Raw genomic sequence first — 18,267 nt, 5'->3', positions numbered from 1 at the left:
TTCAATAGTTTTATTCAACAACATTAATTTATGTAATTAAAAGTAACAGAAAGGCCTCAGATTTTTTGCTCAAATTGTCATAAAACTGGGTTATGTAATAATACATGAAGGATTAACTAATAGAGGAAAAAAATGCAGTTAATGTTAAATACTTACCTGAAAATAAAAGTTTCTTACCTGAAAATAAAAGTAAGTCATCCTTTATAAAATTTTAGTAACTTTTTATATAAAATGGTACTTAAAGAATCATAAATTTATGAAGCAGTTGATATTAGTGTAGTTTTACCAAAATTCAGGTAGGGAAAAAGACTGATGATAATTGTTTGTGTTATTACTCCTTTCTTCTCACCAAATCTGGTCAAGCTTTCTAACAAGCATACGATAACCAACCTCCTGAGTGATTAACAAAAAAGCCATCTCATCACCATAGCAACCAATATTATATCACGAGAGTAACAACATGAAACCTCCTTAGTTACCATTTTAACTTCATTAATTATGATATCATGTTGTGTTAAAGCAAAAGCAATGAACATTTGATCATTCGGGGAAAGTGGAAGATAAACACATTGGGTTTCAGTCTTAAATACTCATTCAAATAATTTTCATGTTTTGAGAGTATTGAGTATTCTGACACAGATTGGAAGAAATGATATTAAAATAGATATATTAAAGCCTTTCAAATCTGACAAAGATAAAAGTTGTGGGGAACTTGAATAAACACTGTGTTTAATGTAAATGTTATGTACTTTACCCAAAAAAACTTGTAAGAATCATTTTGCTCTTAACTGAGTTAATATTTTTGACTATTAACTTGTTCAAGGATACAGAAAAGATATATGCAGTACACTTTATCTTTGTATTTTATAGCCATAGAATCCATTTTAAATGGATAAAGAACCTTTTTTTTGTACACATAAAAACAAGTCTCTGTTAGACAAAAGTCTATGGTAGGGCCCAATGGACAGTGAGCGGGAAACTCTCCTACCTTTTCCCGTTCTGAAGTCACTTCTCTCTTATCTCTGGTCTAATGGAAGAATATTCTGGAAAATGGATCCTAGCAACCCACTCTGGTAGGAATGCTGAGCAGTCTTCTTTAAAAAATAGCAACAACAAAATGCTTGCTCATTAGGTGAGAAAAACTTCTATGTTTTTCATCATCTCCCTCTCCCCCTACTTTTTTCTTAAAAAAAAAAAGTATTTGTGTTTTATCCTCAGGACTAGACTAAGAACCAAATCAAACTTAAGTTAGAAAGGAAGTGGCCTTTTACATTATATGAGCAACAAGGGTAGAGTTTGCTTTTCTCCTAAATTCTCTTTTCTTATGTTTTAGGCCCAGCAGAAAAGGAAACAGGTAATTAATATTTCTGCATGCACAAGCCATTGTTTCTCATGTGGTGGTGTGATATTTTTAAAGCACTTTGTTGAGACATGATTGACAGGCAAGCTGTACATATTTAATGTACACAACTTGATGAATTTGGAGGTAAATAGCTGTGAAATGATCATTGCAGTCTATACCATAAACCTGTTCATCACCTACAAAAGTTTCCTCCTGCCCTCTTTATTATTATTAATATTTTGTGATAAAAATATTTAACACAAGAGCTACCCTCTTAGAAATTTCTTAAAGTGTACTATATTGTTAACTATAGGCATTCTGCTGTATAATAAGTCCCTAGAATATATCTTGAATAACTTAGATATAAGTTAGATATATATATTCTAGATAGAATATATATGTATCTAGATAGAATATATATATCTAGATAGAATATATATGTATCTAGATAGAATATATATATCTAGATAGAATATATATGTATCTAGATAGAATATATATATCTAGATAGAATATATATGTATCTAGATAGAATATATATATCTAGATAGAATATATATATCTAGATTCTATATATTCTAGATAGAATATATATATTCTAGTTAGATATATATATTCTAAGATAGAATATATATATTCTAGATAGAATATATATATTCTAGATAGAATATATATATTCTAGATAGAATATATAGAATCTAGATATATATATCTAGACATATATATTCTATCTAGATTATATATATTCTATCTAGATATATATATTCTAGATAGAATATATCTAGGATAACTTAGATATATCTTGAATAACTTAGATAACTTATATATCCTGAATAACTTAGACTTTGTGCCCTATGAATAATACCACTTCATGTTCTCTTCTCCCAGCCCCTGGCAGTCACTGTTCTACTCTCTGCTTCTATGAGTTTAACTCTTTTAGATTCCTCATATAAGTGGTATCATGTGTTATTATGTACTGTGACTGGCTTATCTTACTACAAAGCCAGAAATTCCTTTTTTTAAGGCTGAATAATATTCTATCGTATGTATATTATGCATTTTCTTTATTCATCTCTCAATGAACATTTAGGTTGCTTTCAATGAATAATGCTGCAATGAACATGGGAGAGCAGATATCTCTTTGAGATCCTGATTTCAATTTTTTTGGTTGTATACCCAGAAGTGAGATTGCTGAATCCTTTGGAGTTCCATATTTTATTTTTACAGAAACCTCCATACTATTTTCCATAGTGGCTGCACCTAATTACATTTCTACCAATAGTATACAAGAGTTCTTTCTTCTCCACATCCTTGCCAATACTTGCTATCTCTTGTTTTGTTTCTTTGTTTGTTCATTTTAAATAATAGTCATCCTAACAGGTGTGAGATGATATCTCACTGTGGTTTTGATTTGCATTTCCCTGAAGATTAGTGATGTTGAGCACGTTTTCATTTACGTGCTGGTCATTTATTTGTGTGTCTTTTGCGCGATGTCTATTCAGTTTCTTTTTTCATTTTTAAGTTGGGCTATTTGGGTTTCTGCTATTGAGTTATTGGAGTTACTTAAATAGTTTGGATATGAACCCTTTCTCAAATGTATGGTGTGCAAATATTTTCTTGCATTCTGTAGATTGCCTTTTTCATTTTGTTGTTTCCATTGCTGTTGGTAGTGTGATGTTTTGTCATTGATGAATAGCTCTCTTTTTCTCAGGGCTTCTATTAGATCATTTTGATTAGGAATACTGAAAATGCTTTGATTTTGTCAGAATGATTGCTAATGCTTTGTAGGTAAAGTATAGGCCATTCATCTCTAAAAGTTCAGCAATATTTTTGATACAAATTTAAAGCAAAAAACCTGAGGCTATATGAATGGTATGCATTATGTTTTAAGCATATCCACTAATCTTATTTGGAAGCTGTCACAGATATTTGGAGGGCTCTTACAACAAGAAAAGAGGACCATCTTCCTTTATCATTCTTGAAAATAACAGAATAAAAAGCATAAATGCTATTAAATAAAAAGTAAGCAGTTATTAACTTTGAAAGTTGTTAATCACAGGAATGAACAGGGGTTATGAAATTCCATCAGGAAATTGCTAGGAAAGAGTTCGCCGAGTCACTGAATTTTTAACGTTCTATTATTTTTTTCTTGCATCCCTTATCACAATTATTCATTTAAGTACATGTGCCTGTTATGATCTGTTTCTCCTCTCTATCTTCTCTTCAGCCCCATGCAGGCAGGGTCCTTACTGACTTGTTCACTCTTGTATTCCCAGCACCCACCACTGTGCCTGCTGACACAAAGTAGACACTCTGGACTTTGGAGAGACGTAGGAGATTAGTTAGTTCCGTCTGAAAACAATGAAGCGAGAGACAAGTGATGAAACTTCCTAATCCTAGTTTTCTCATTTTGGTCAAATTTTGTATGCAATGTTACAAGCAAGTTTGCTTGGGTTGTTTTTAACTGAAGTCTTCTATTAAGGGCTGTATTTCTTTGTTGTTGTTTTTTTCCCTACCTTTTTCAATATTTGACCCCAGAAAGTGACAGGAACAAAACACTCAGAGCCACGAAGAGGAGAAAGAACACACCTACAAAGATTGCTAAGTGCACTTTAGAGAAAAATGAATTAGAAAAAAATATGGGACTGATTATCCCCTCTTATGACAGCACATTGTAATAGCAACAATCCGATGCTCCTTAGCAAACTTTTTCAAACCTCTTAAGGCATTTTTCTCCCCCACAACATTCCTGTTGTAAAAACAGCTTTCATCTTAGTTTACAAACAAGAAGTTCAGGGTTGTTCGTGGCTTTCCAGCTGCCATGGAATAAATAACTCAGCCAGCTGGGACTGGACTTAGGTGATTCTTAACCTCCAGAAGCTATGCTTCTTCCCCTGGGAGACATGAAAGGGTCAGAGTGCCCCTTTTTGAAGCCTGGGGCAGAGGCAATGTGTGGAGTTGCCTGATCTCCTTAAAGAGAGGAGAGAACAAGAGGGACTTGTCCCCTGTATACCTTGCTTCCACCAAACAGAAATCTTCTCCTCACAGTGACTTAGCAGTCCATACCACTGGTCAACTGGGCAGGTTGGCAACTCTAGGAAATATACTTTTATTAAAATTAAATGCTTGTTTAGAAAAGAGAAAAATCGGCGGGTCACAATGGCTCACACCTGTAATTCCAGCACTTTGGGAAGCCAAGATGGGTGGATCACTTGAGGTCAGGAGTTCAAGATCAGCCTGATCAACATGGTGAAACCCTGTCTCTACGAAAAATACAAAATTAGCTGGGAGTGAGGGTACATGCCTGCAATCCCAGCCACTTGGGAGGCTGAGGCAGGAGAATCACTTGAATCTGAGAGGCAGAAGTTACAGTGAGCTGAGGTGGTGCCATTGCACTCCAGCCTGGGCAACAAGAGTGAAACTCCATCTAAAAAAAAAAAAAAAAGAAAAATCAATGTAATTTATGTAATTTAAATTGATTGAAGGGAAAACTAAATTTAAGAATGTTCTGAAGTAACAGACGACAGGAGTTTTTTAGAAATGTTGTTATATTCCAGGGCGAGCATGGTGGCTCATGCCTGTGATCCCAGAACTTTGGGAGGCTGAGGCAGGAGGATCACTTGAACCCAGGAGTTCAAGACTAGCCTGAGAAACATAGTGAGACCCCATCTCCCCCGCCCCCCACTCACACACAAGCCTCAATTAGCCAAGTATAGTAGCTCATACCTGTAGTCCCAGCTACTCATAAGGCTGAGGCGGGAGGACTGCTTGAACTTAGGAGTTTAAGGCTGCAGTGAGCCATGATTGTGCCACTGCAATCCAGCGTGGGTGACAGAAGGAGACCCTGTCTCCAAAAAATATATTATATATATTAGTTATATCATGTTATTTACATTTGGTAGCAAGGTAACCTAGCAGGGTTACCTTGTAAGTGTTCTTGGTGGGGTGATGCTTTTAAAAGTGGGTAACAATGAAAATATTAATTACATGTGAAAGAACTAAAGAACTCAAATGGCTTGATAATACTTTGACACTGTAGTCTCTTGAGCATTCTAATAATTTTCCTCAGTTTATACCCTCTAGAAAAGAGTAAAGCTCTACCCAAAATTCATCATAATTTTGTCATCTACTGACTGCCTGTGTGTCCCAGAGGTTTTCTTTTCTTTTTTTTTTTTTTTTTTAAGAGTCTTGCCTTGTTGCCCAGGCTGGAGTGCACTGGTTTGCAACCTCCGCCTCCCGAGTTCAAGTGGTTCTCCTGCCTCAGCTTTACAAGTAGCTGGGATTACAGGCATCTGCCACCACGCCTGGCTAATTTTTTGTATTTTTAGTAGAGATGGGGTTTCACATGTTGGCCAGGCTGGTCTTGAACTCCTGACCTCAGGTGATCTACCAGCCTCGGCCTCCCAAAGTGCCAGGATTACAAGCATGAGCCACAGTGCCTGGCCTGTCCCAAAGGCTTTCTATTTATACTGCTTCACTGGTTACTTAAATAGCTCTACAAAATAGGTATTTTATGGAGAGTTCACTGAGACTTCTGAAAAAAAGCGTTAACTTGCACAAGGTCCTGCTGTTGCCATTAAAACTGAGCAGACATGCAATTCATACTCGCATCTCTCAGACACCAGAGCCCTCTTCACATTCTTTTCACTGGCTGCCATGCCTCCAAGACTGATTCAAAGTAATGGCATTTTATGATAAACACCTCAGCTGCATCACAAAAGCCAAGGATTAATATTAATAAAAGCCACTCTTTCCAAAAATAATGATAATTATTTAGTAAAAAGAGAAAATGCTTATATACCAGGCACTATTCTAAGCACTTTATATGTGATGTATCAACTAATTTCTTTGTTTCCACCCCCACCCTCACCCCCACCCCCGCCCCCACCCCCATGAAGTCTTGCTTGGTCACCCAGGCTGGAGTGCAGTGGCACGATCTTGGCCCACTGCAACCTCTGCCTCCCGGATAATTTTGGTATTTTTAGTAGAGCGGGGGGTTTCACCATGCTGGCCAGGCTGGTCTCAAACCCCTGACCTCGTGATCCACCCACCTCAGCCTCCCAAAGTGCTGGGATTACAGGCAGCTCAATTTACTTCTTAAGAGAATACTTTGCAATAAATAATGTCATTATTATTACTTCTCAGAAAACTGAACCTGAGAGGTTATATAGTGTGTCTACAGTCCTATAGCTAGTAAGTGGGAGGTTCGGAGCCCACTATCTGTCGATCTCTTCTTACACTCCCCGCCCTTGACGAGCTTGTCTAGTTAAATTTGCACTGGGTTAAAATCTTTTTGTTTATTTTTCCCCCCACATTCCTCACGATGTCAGGTGTTGAAAGTGATTAAAATTTGCAAAACTTACCCCTAGCCCAGAAGATTTATCCCCCTTTCCTGCCTTATTTTCTTCCACAGCACTTATTATAATCCAACACAATGTATAGTGCATTCATCCCACTTATTGTCCTAGAATGTTAGTTCCAGGAGGACAGAGGATTTTGCATTTTAACAACTTCTTATCCACAGTGCCAAGAGATGTGCCCAGCACATATCTGGTGCTCAGTAAATATTTATTGGATAAACAAATGAATTTATCAGGCTACATAATAGCAGAAAGAACATCCATAAACTGGCAAACTGGCTTGCAAAAAGTCTTTCAAACCAATTACTGAATAATTAAACTTTAGGGCAAAAACTAACCACTATAATAACAGGATTGGAAAAATTAAGCCGTAATTTCATGCCCTTATCACGGCAGGAAGAAGTGGGGGAAGCGCTAATGCTGGATCAGAGAAGCCAGAGGTTATAGATAGCAGTTACATTAACAATGCCCAGTAATCTAGCCTGTTTTGATTGTTTTTGTAATTCAGTGTGCTGCTTAATTGTGACTCATAGTTCTCTTCCATCATCATAGTTCTCTTCCATTGGGAACTCTTCCAATTCTCCACTGGCAGCACCAATTTGCAGAATAAAGGGATTTTAAAATTTCGTAATGGGTTAAATAAAACAAAGGACTTCCCTCTAACTGTCTTCTTTCTTGGGAATTATTTGCATGTTTCATAGAAACAGTTATTTTGAAAACTGGACATTTCTAGAAAGCAGCTCTTTTTAATCTTGGGGTTATAAAATGCTACCATTTCATTGAATTGCCTCTTTTGTGTTAAGAAATTTTGACTTATCCTGTTAAAAATCAACTAGTTTTCTCCTTTGCTTTAATTTTATCACTAACCTACTAGCTAAATAATAGTGAGATTTTTTTTTTACTTATAATTCTGGCATGCAAAGATAACACTGAAGCATCATGTTTCCTAATTGTTTTTTAAATCATGTGCCTTGTTGATGCAAATTAGATATTATTTTAAAAGAAGAATCAATTTGTTCTTTGGTTCAAAGACTTTCTCACAGACAAGAGCGCAGTCATACATTTGATAACAGTTCCTACTGTTTCCTGAAAATTATATAGCATATTGTGATTTAAGATATAAAAGGGGAGACTGCTCCTTAGGACTTGCCTGGACATGAGATCTTCTGCATAGACTTGGTACTTAGGCTTATGGTGAACCTAGAAATGTGGGGGTGCCCTGAACAAAAGGTAGCATGGAATGAATAAGCAAAGTCTTTGGGAGGTGAGGATTTTTCTTGGCCTTCTAGTTGCCGGGTTCCCAGGTTTAACCCCTGTGTTCTTATTTTCATAGCCTCAGTTGAATGGGGTAGAGATGCTTTCCCAGAGGCCCAGAGTACCTACTGTCTTTGAGAGGAGAAGTTGTACTGTGGCAGTCCTTACATCATTAGGATGTGTGTGTCATCTGGGTGGCTTTTTAATTTAACACTCCATAGTATACGATAGCAATAAATAATAAATAAAATCTGTTCTGCTTAAGAATGTTTGTGTCTAGAGGCCATGTGTTTATTTTAAAAAGCTGCAGAGTTTGTGGCAATTTTTTGTTAGTGGTGAATAATTTTTACTAATATTTCTAAGATGATGTAACATTTTCTCTGATAAGAGTTTTATGTGGCTCCTTAGGAAGTTAATTTGAATTTTAAGTATTGTCTGTCTCCATGAACTGAAGTTTCTAACACCTAAATAATAGACCTGAAATTTCATCTTCCCATAGGCACCGACAATGGCAAAACGTAATTTGTATCTTAAACCGAATCCTCACCCTAAAAAGAATTGAACAGGTAGTTAAAGAATTTCCATTCAGCTTTTTGGACACTGTGGCTTGGATAATGAGAACTTGGCCTGAAAGTAAAACCTCTGTGATCATTTCTGCTTCTAAGTCACCTGTTGATTAGGGACAAATTGTTAGATACAAATTGTTTGCTCTAAAATAAAGACAATAACCTGTTGTCTTTTTCTTTAGAATATTTAGGAAATTATAAATTTCTTCAAGGTTTTGGTTTATAAAGCAATATATGTATGATTTGTAAAAACTCATTGCTTGAGCTATACTGATCTAGTATGTGTGATCACCTGGATAGGGACCAAATTGAAACTTAGTTTTGTGATATATATTTAAAAAAAAAGCTGTGTGTGCGCATGATTTTTCAACTTCATATATTATTTGGAAAATATTGGTTTTCTGAGTTATCCCTAAATTAGCAAGTATTATATCAAAAATATCACCACTTTAAATATCACCCTTCTCATCATAAACATCTTAAAGTATTGAGAAGCTATCAAGTTTATAACAGATACAAGTTTTCTAAAATTCTAATTTTCCTTCAAAACTCTAATAATAGCATTGTAGTAACAAACACTGGTTGTTTTTCTTAAAGTGACATGTTTACTTTAGTCATTTGTTTTTTTCAGAAAATGTCTGCCAAATAGCCAACTCTGAATAACTATGTGTTGTCAGTACTCTTTTCTACCAAAAATGATTCTGTAATTGTGGGGAGGAGAGATGCCCTGGATACAAATAGTCACACAAATACTTTTCCTTGAGACAATCATTCATTGTACTTCAATATGCAAAAGTGCTTTAGGCAAACTTCCCATTTTGTCACACATACTGTAGTGGCTCATGCCTGTAATCCCAGCACTTTGGGAGGCCGAGGTGGGCAGATCACCTGAGGTCAGGAGTTCGAGACCAGCCTGACCAACATGGAGAAACCCCATCTCTACTAAAAAAATGCAAACTTAGCCAGGCATGGTGGTGCATGGCTATAGTCCCAGCTACTCAGGAGGCTGAAGCAGGAGTATCGCTTGAACCTGGGAGGCAGAGGTTGCAGTGAGCCATGATCGTGCCTCTGTACTCCAGCCTGGGCAACAAGAGCAAAACTCTGTCTCAAAAAAAAAAAAAAAAAATACACACACACACACATACACACACACACACACACTCAAGGGCAGAGGTTTAATCAAAGTAATATTTTTACTGTTTCATCAAGTATGGCTTTATATGTTACTGGCTTTTTCTTTTACTTGAGTGCATGGTGTTAAAGAATACAATGACAGTTATGATTTGCAACCGCAGCCTTGATTCATGCTAAGGCAACAGTGATTTTTATGTACTATTGCTTTTGCACTATTAGTGTAAATGTCAACAGGATGTAAAAGGCAAAAACATTTAGTATTATTTATGAAAGTAATTTTGATCTTGAAGATCCCTGAAAGGTTTTAGGTGGTCTTCCCAGTGGTCCATGGGACCACACATTGAGAACCACTGCTCCACTCCATCAATCAACTAGCTAAAACATATTAACAAAAATGAGATAACTTTCACAGTAACAAACAAACTGTAAGGTATCCAGGAATTAGCTTTGATAAAAACATGCGAAACTTTATAGACCTCTATGAAGAAAATTTTGAAACTCACAAGTCATAGAAAGTAATCTAGATAGAGATAGAGCTATTCCATGACCTAGGAGGGATGACTTAATAATATAAGATATAAATTCTGGCCGGGCGCAGTGGCTCACGCTTGTAATCCCAGCACTTTGGGAGGCCTAGGCGGGCGGATCACGAGGTCAGGAGATCGAGACCATGATGAAACCCCATCTCTACTAAAAATACAAAAAATTAGCCGGGCGTGGTGGCGGGCGCCTGTAGTCCCAGCTACTCAGAGAGGCTGAGGCAGGAGAATGGCGTGAACCCGGGAGGCGGAGCTTGCAGTGAGCCGAGATTGCACCACTGCACTCCAGCCTGGGCGACAGAGCGAGACTCCGTCTCAAAAAAAAAAAAAAAAAAAAGATATAAATTCTTCCCTCAAATTAATCTATAAATTCATTGCAGTATCTATCAAAATTCTAGTTTTTTAAAGAACTTGATAAATTTACCTTAAAATTTAAATAAAGTATACTGAGTAACTAAGTCAACTTAGAAAAAAAGTGTTATCTAAGACAAGTTACAAAGCCATCACCAAAGCCCATGATCCAGCAGACAGACTAGAAGCATAGGGTCGGATCCATCTATAAATGAGAGCCTGATATATTTCATCTATAGCAAAGATGGGAGACAAATCAGTGGTAAAATGATACAGTTTTTGGGAAGTGTTATTTGAATGATGGGCTTATTTAATGGATACAGATGAACTCAATTCCTCTCTAATAGAAACTTGGTCTCCAGAGAGATTATAGATCTAAATGCAATGAAGAAAATACCACTATAAATTTAGTACTCTTTATTGTAATTATCCCCAATGGTTTTCACTTTCTCACTTCTTAGATGATTTTCCAAGTTTGTCTAATATCTGAGTTAAAATCGTTTTAACTTTCTTATAAAACATAGCGTGCCCCCATTTTAGTTCATTTTCTACATAGAAATAAATAAAACACTTAGATAATGGATCAGAAATAGTTAATTAAATATATCCCAGATTCCCCAGGATCTGGAAAAATTATATACTTCAAAATGCTTCTGTCTGGTGGATATGTGTCTTCTAAAAAAGAAAAGAAAAAAGAAAAAGTTAAAACACGCACACACACACACACACACACACACACACACAGCATTTATGTAATGTCTTCTTCAGTTTGTTCCTTATTCGGAATTATTTCCTTGGCCATGATCTGTAACACTCTGAACAGCCCTTGCTAGAATCTTTCCTACTTCCTCTGAAGATGCATGGAAATCTCATTACAAGTGTTCAACACCTGTTTTCTAAAAGGTCTCAGGAAGGATGTCAGTTTGCTCAGCTCACTTGACAGTGTGTCATGTACTTGTTGTTTTTTTACTTTTATATAGAATGGGATTCACAGATAAATGCAGTCTTTAAATAACAAGGCTTCTTCCTTTCGCAAGCAATTTTATAGAATTTGTCAATCTCCAGAGACTGAATTTGAAAGCAACTAACTGGTGACCTCTCATTTACTTACTAACAGGTGCCAACAGGTACACCAAGAGACATAGCAGCATGACTTTCATGGCACCTTGTTAATCTGAGTAGGTTACATGTATGAAAAAGTCTTTTCCAATTGTACAAAACTAGAGTGATGAAAACTGACAGGTTTCTACCTCTTTATTTATCAACAGGGTTTATAAGTACCCAAAGACTGAACAGATGAAATAGTTTGGCAAATTAAGAAGGATTCATTACTTGTAGGCCCTAGCTAAGTGACCATATAGTTTCAAGCAATAAATTAAAAGACCTAGTTGAAGCTTTTTAAAAGACACACACACATTTATATTTTAATTTCAAAGAGGAGCCCTTTAAAATATCCATGAGGCATCAATGCATGCACACACATTCACGGTGATTGGCAAATTTGTGATGTTACAGCTGTAGAAATATTCATGATGGCACTAAGCCCAACCCTACTCTGTAAACCTGGTCTTTTACACTTGCCAATTGAGAGACTTTCTTTAAATCTTAGCATGCCCTAGAAGACCTTGATTATGTATCAAAAGAAACAAAGACATACATGCAGACATCAAGATCTTTTGACTCATTTCTCATCACCCAAGGCTGCAAATCTTTTCAAATGTTATATTTCATATTGTGGTTACTGTCTCCAAATATCTTCTCTTTCCTTCTCCTTCGCTTGCCTTGTAGCTGGCAAGCCTCTGGAGTCCCTGTCCCCTGCCATTGCCCACGGAACAGACCATCTTCATCTTCGTGCCTTGCTGTGCTCTGCCTTGCCTGTATCCCCATTGTTCACAGGCAAACATTCTCCTTGAGTATGGAAAAAAGAGTTAAAGCAAGGGTCAGGCAGGAAGTGAGAGTGGAGGTGTGTTGGTGCTCCTTTTATGAATAAAACAAATGACATGGAAAGAATGTATTAGGTAAGTGCAATTAAAAAACAGGAAGGAATAGGCATGATATTAAAGATGCTATAGACTTTATGTGATTCAGTATTTGATTTTCAGTTTCTGAATTTAAATAATATTTAGAAAAAAAACAGATAAAATGTATATATAAAGAACAACACACCAGGGAGGGGACTATTCATCAGTTTCAGCTACTGAATGTGTATGTGTGTATATACACATATATTGTGTATATGACATGGCTAAAGAACAGTCTTTTTTGAGACAGGGTCTCACTCTGTCACCCAGGCTGGTGTGCACTGGTGCAATCATGGCTCACTGTAGCCTCCGCCTCCCAGGTAGGCTCAAATGATCCTCCACCCTCAGCTTCCTGAGTAGCTTGGGACCACAGGCACACACCACCATGCCTGGATTATTTTTTTTTTTTTTTTTGGTAGAGGTAGGGTTTTGCCACTTTGCCCAGGCTGGTCTTGAACTCCTGAACTCAAGCAATCCACCCACTTCGGCCTCCCAATGTGCAGGGATTACAGGCGTGAACCATGGCACCCAGCAGAGATCAATCTTTTAAAAAATGTATGGCTGAGTATGGTGGCTCACGAATGTAATCCCAGCACTTTGGGAGGCTGGTAAAAATGGATCACTTGAGCTCAGGAATTTGAGATGAGCCTGGGCAACATAGTGAGACCCCATCTGTATAAAAAGAAATTTAATTAGTTGGGCATGGTGGTGCACCCCTCCAGCTACTTAGGAGGCTGAGGTGGGAGGATTGCTTGGGCCTGGGGCCTGGAGGTTCAAGGCTGCAGTGAGACATGATCACGCCACTGCACCCTAGCCCGTGTGACAGAGCAAGACTCTGTCCAAAAAAAAATTTAAAAAAAAAAAGCTATTACACAATTAGCTGGCAAAATTACCACTGGAAAAATTTTATGCTATCATTAAAATCCTATAACACAGTTATATCCAGAACTATCCAGAGCAAACTAAGTAGACAGCATAGAAAACTTTCTTCTCCCTCAAGCCTTCGTAGTCTTTGCAGCCAGCAATGCTGTAGACATATTTGTCCCTGTGAGACCTTAGCTTTTCTTACTTCATAAACTTTGGGAGAGCCAAGGTCTCAATGAAAAGACAACTTTAATAAAACTCAAATTGGGCCAAATGTGTCTCCCGCCTCTTATAAATCATGTAAGAATAGAAGCCTGTGACAAATGATAAACCAAATATTAATTTTTGCTTGTGTGTTCTAGTAATCTATTCTCTGTAATTCCATCACTATCATCTCTTACTTTAAGATCTTTAGAGGAGATTATGCCTCAGTATTTCACCCCAAGATAGTCTCACAGAGTCACTGAGTTTTACCTCACATGTACCTGACGTTTTATGGCTCACCACTCATGGGTCAGCACTTACTGTTGGCTTATGGAGACTGCTCAGTTTGGATTCAGCCCAGCTGTCATTGGCCTATACTCTAGTGGCCAATTCTCCTTTGTTCAACAGCTGGCCATTGGCTTACAGTGAATTTACCGATGCGAAAGATAATCTAGGTAAAGTAGTTAATGTGACTGTGATGACAGAACAATTATTCCAAAGCACTGTTATTAGCATGGTTAATTCCAGGGAAATATTAACCGCAAATCTTACTTTAAATGGCAGAGTCATTAAATGAGTTGGTCCCAAAGGAAGCCATGGAATTAGGAGGCCACAGATCTATTGTTTTCAAACAAATGTGGCATTAGTATTTGTGTGGATTTTAAATACCTAGCGGGAGGCTATACCATCCTGGATTAATTATTTTCATTTATATATAGGATTTCCCAAATGTGGACACTATCCTATCTGGCAATCAGTTCGGATTCTGCAGAAAAAGTCACCTTTTACCTGAAATAAGGTTTATATAAAGGTATAGCTTGATTTCAGGGAAAGGAGGAAATAATCAAAGTTTACGTAGGTCACCTTTGTTTTTAACTTTGCTTTTCATAACCACTGGTAGTTCTCGAAGTGCATTCCCTACACCAGCATCATAAGCATCACCTGGCAACTTGTTAGAAATGCAAATTCTTGGGACTCATCCAAGACCTACTGAATCAGAAACTCGGAATGATGCCAAGCAGTTTGTGTTTTAGCAAGTCCTCCAGGTGATTCTGATGCATGCTGAAGCCGAGAAATGGAGATCTATACTGAAGGTACTCCATTCATTGATGAAAGCAGTACATAGTCCAACACTTGTGGAACCATAATATCATTTGGGTTGCAGTCAGGTAAACCAGGAGAGAGTCAATGATTCCTCATTTTCTTTCATTAGTTGGCAAAGCCAGGTCTTAGCGATGTCACAGATAGTGGAGCAATTATAGGCCAGTTGACCCTAAAGAACTGAAAAAAGTAAGTTGGGTTTTGGGAACCACCTCACCCCCAGATTTTGAGGCAGTCTTCTAAACAAGTTGTATACTATCTCCTCTAGGGTACTGAGTCCAAAAGTTCCTTAGGTGCACCTAGCCACAAGTTCTAAAAACTGGCAGACAGATGGCAGGGACAGGAATGGGTTATTTTTTTAATGGGTAAGGAAGTACCTAATTTCCCACTCTCCTATCTTGGAATAAGAAAGCCTGTAAGTATTGAGATCTGGCCAGGATTGACCTCCTGGAGCCTACTTGTCCTAGACTTTGGCACCATGTAAATTACCACAGGTTGCTGTAGCCAGAGCTGGAGGATGGGTCAGAAAATCTAGATAAAAATTTAGACTTTCCAACTGAGTCATCAGTCTGTACTATGCAAAGAGGGAGGATGTTGATATCAGAGTTAAGATTCAAATTAGAGCAGACTGGGGATCCAGTAGAAATTCCCTGGCTAGCTAAGGTAAACTAAAAGGACTTATGGTTTATTTATTTTTATTTTTATTTATTTATTTATTTTGAGACAGAGTCTCACTCTGTCACCCAGACTGTGGTGCAGTGGTGCGATCTCAGCTCACTGCAACCTCTGCCTCCGGAGTTCAAACAATTCTCCTGCCTCAGCCTCCCAAGTAGCTGGGATTACAGGCGTGTGCCACTACGCCAGGCTAATTTTTTTTTTTTTTTTTAATAGAGACGGGGTTTCACCATGTTGGCCAGGCTGGCCTCGAACTCCTAACATCAAGTGATCCACCCACCTCAGCTTCCCAAAGTGCTGGGATTACAAGCATGAGCCACAGTGCCTGGCCAGGGGATTATGGTTTATAAATGAACAGACGGCATCTAACATTAATGAGTTACCTAAGATAGAGTATTTTCTGATCTCTGTAATTAGGACAATTTGTTTCTGTGCCTAAAGCATTGTGTATATGTGTGTGAGAGTGTGTAATGTAATGTTGCTTTATATTTCTGCAAGGGAACAGCTAGGGGATCAATCACTATCTCCTTTAGTGGGGAGAGGGAAAAGAAAGGATCCATTCCACCATTTCTTCAGCTGGGCCTAATGGTAGATAAGTTTTGCCAGCAAGCAGTCCACAAGAGAGTAGGCTGACAGTCCTTGTTACTGGCTGACATTTGGGGTTCCACGTAGAAGAAATTAGATACTGTGCCCTTGGCCCCTAATGTCCTTGTTCTTTACAAGCTCTCAAAGTAAAGCCTTACTGTTTGGGCCTCACTTCAGAGAGTGCCCCAGGTGACTGCTTCCGTGTGCTCATATCCCTGCTGTTGCCGAACTGTAGTCCTTCCTTTCCCTTGTTTCACTAGATAGTGGAGATTTTCCCATTTTCTCCCTTTTTCCACACCTCTTTTCTGATTTTCCGAAGTTATCCCTACAGTCCCTTATTAAGATTTTTGTGTTTCTCACCTCAGCTATCTCCTGAACGTCAGGACTTTTTCATCATCCATCCATCTGATATATAGTCATTAGCTGGAGAGGGAAGAAGCAGAGGAGTGAGTGAATGCTTTTCTCTGGATGGGAGGGGAAGAGGTGGAAGACTTCCACTTTGGACTGTTGCTAGCTTTGTAAACTCGAACACATACCTACCACAATAATTTCATTCTGAAAAACTCCATATGATATACATAGCAATTTAAAGCCTTCTTATTGATGCATCTTTGATCCTATTTCTTGCAAGCTAATAACCCTGTTCTTACATACTGCTTACATTTAATTCACTCTCTTTACAGACTTTATAACAGATCTTCTTTATGTTGACCAAAAATGGATTATAGGTTGCCATATTCTACCTTATAATCTGGTTAGAAAGAGATGTATATAAATTCTTTGAAGACAGAAATAATATATTCTTAATCATTGTATCCCCTCAGTGGCTGGCGAAGTATCTTACATGGAATAAAATGTTTGTTGAATCAAATTCAGGGCCACGGAATCTGAGGAGTTTAAAAACCAAAGAAGAAATGAATGCATATACAGGAATTATTTTTTCATGCTCCCTAGCTGATCATCATGGCCTAGATGCAAAGGAGGGAAGAAGACAGGGAAGTATTGGGATGGAATTATTTCCATAGTCCTTCAATCTAACACCATCTTCAACACTATTTATTGTTTAGCTGCAAGTACAGATACAGTCAGCTCATTAAAAGTTAAGATCATGGTGAGTGGAGGTGAGGATATTTAAAATCTCTCTTATCAAAATTAATTTGTGACAATTGTTACATAATATATACATAAATCATCATGTAGGATTATTAGCAAATACTTTTTTATTCATCAATTTAAAAATTTTTTAAGTTAAGGTCAAAGCATGACAAATTACTGCATATCATATATGGATAAAAAGGAAGGTATCTTACTGGTCTTCTTCCCACATCCTGGTTCACCATGAGCATCACTGTGCATCCACCACAGGGACTCTGACAGGGAATAGCAGCAAGGGAGGCAGCCCAGTCCAGTGTGCCAGGGGTATGCCCCTTTCTGAAGCCATGGAGTAGAATGAAACCCTACCAAAACAAACAGTCAAGCTGTCTTTTTACATCTTTCCATCTTCCCTCCCCTTCCCCAGTAGGATCTCTCCTTAAATGTACGGAGGTATAATTAAAAATGAATTGTTTCAATGAGCCAAGGTGTGTTACAGAAAGCCAAAAGTGTTCCAGAGCGAAGAAGAATCATAGCCAAGAACAATGCATTGAAATTCATCAAGAAACCTTGCTACTTTTGGCATGTTTGTTTTAAATGTCACTGTTTGAAATGTATTACAACAATCAGCAATTTGGTGTGAAGCTTGAAGGATGTAGAGGCATCTGTAATGCTTTGGATATGTTACAAAATGAGTGAAAAAAACATTTTAAGGAAGAATTCTCAAATATTCCCAATGTTCGGCTTTTTAATGGAGCTATTGATAACCTTGTTATCTAATAGAATTATGACTATAGAATGCATTAAACTTCTTGGCCGTAGCCAAATGGGTGAAACCAGAGACAGGACACACAGTGTACTTGATAAAATGCTATCTATTTAAAGTATTAGAGTGGCTATTATGTTCAAGTACAAAGTTTTGATCCTCTCAATAAACTTAATCTAGGAAGAATAAATGTTTTAGAATGTTTTTAAATTTCACTAGAACACAGGGTACTCTCAGAGTTTGTACTTAAGATAGTGTCACATGTAATAGCTGATTTTGAAAGATTCACACATAATAAGTTCTGAGGTTGGTTCTGTGATGCTTTTCTACTATTGCATACTTGTGGCTAAGGATATGGAGTGGGGGCATTTCTGTGTGATTTTTATTCAGAAAGTTGACAATGAAAAAGAATT

General features: G+C 37.5%; 1 protein-coding gene across 10 annotated transcripts in view; it reads left to right on the top strand.

Annotated features, from left to right (window-relative positions):
- CADPS2 (calcium dependent secretion activator 2) overlaps positions 1-18,267 on the top strand; it is a 564,312-nt gene that overhangs the window by 444,042 nt on the left and 102,003 nt on the right. For all 10 annotated transcript variants that reach the window (XM_030826808.1, XM_030826805.1, XM_030826801.1 and 7 more), the window contains one exon: positions 1,334-1,354. In XM_030826808.1, the coding sequence (XP_030682668.1) occupies positions 1,334-1,354 (21 nt within the window). The remainder of the gene's footprint in view (positions 1-1,333; positions 1,355-18,267) is intronic.

The sequence above is a fragment of the Nomascus leucogenys genome, chromosome 13, assembly GCF_006542625.1.
Source record: "Nomascus leucogenys isolate Asia chromosome 13, Asia_NLE_v1, whole genome shotgun sequence".
Classification (NCBI taxonomy): Eukaryota; Metazoa; Chordata; class Mammalia; order Primates; family Hylobatidae; genus Nomascus; species Nomascus leucogenys.
This window is presented reverse-complemented; position numbering and strand designations above follow the sequence as displayed.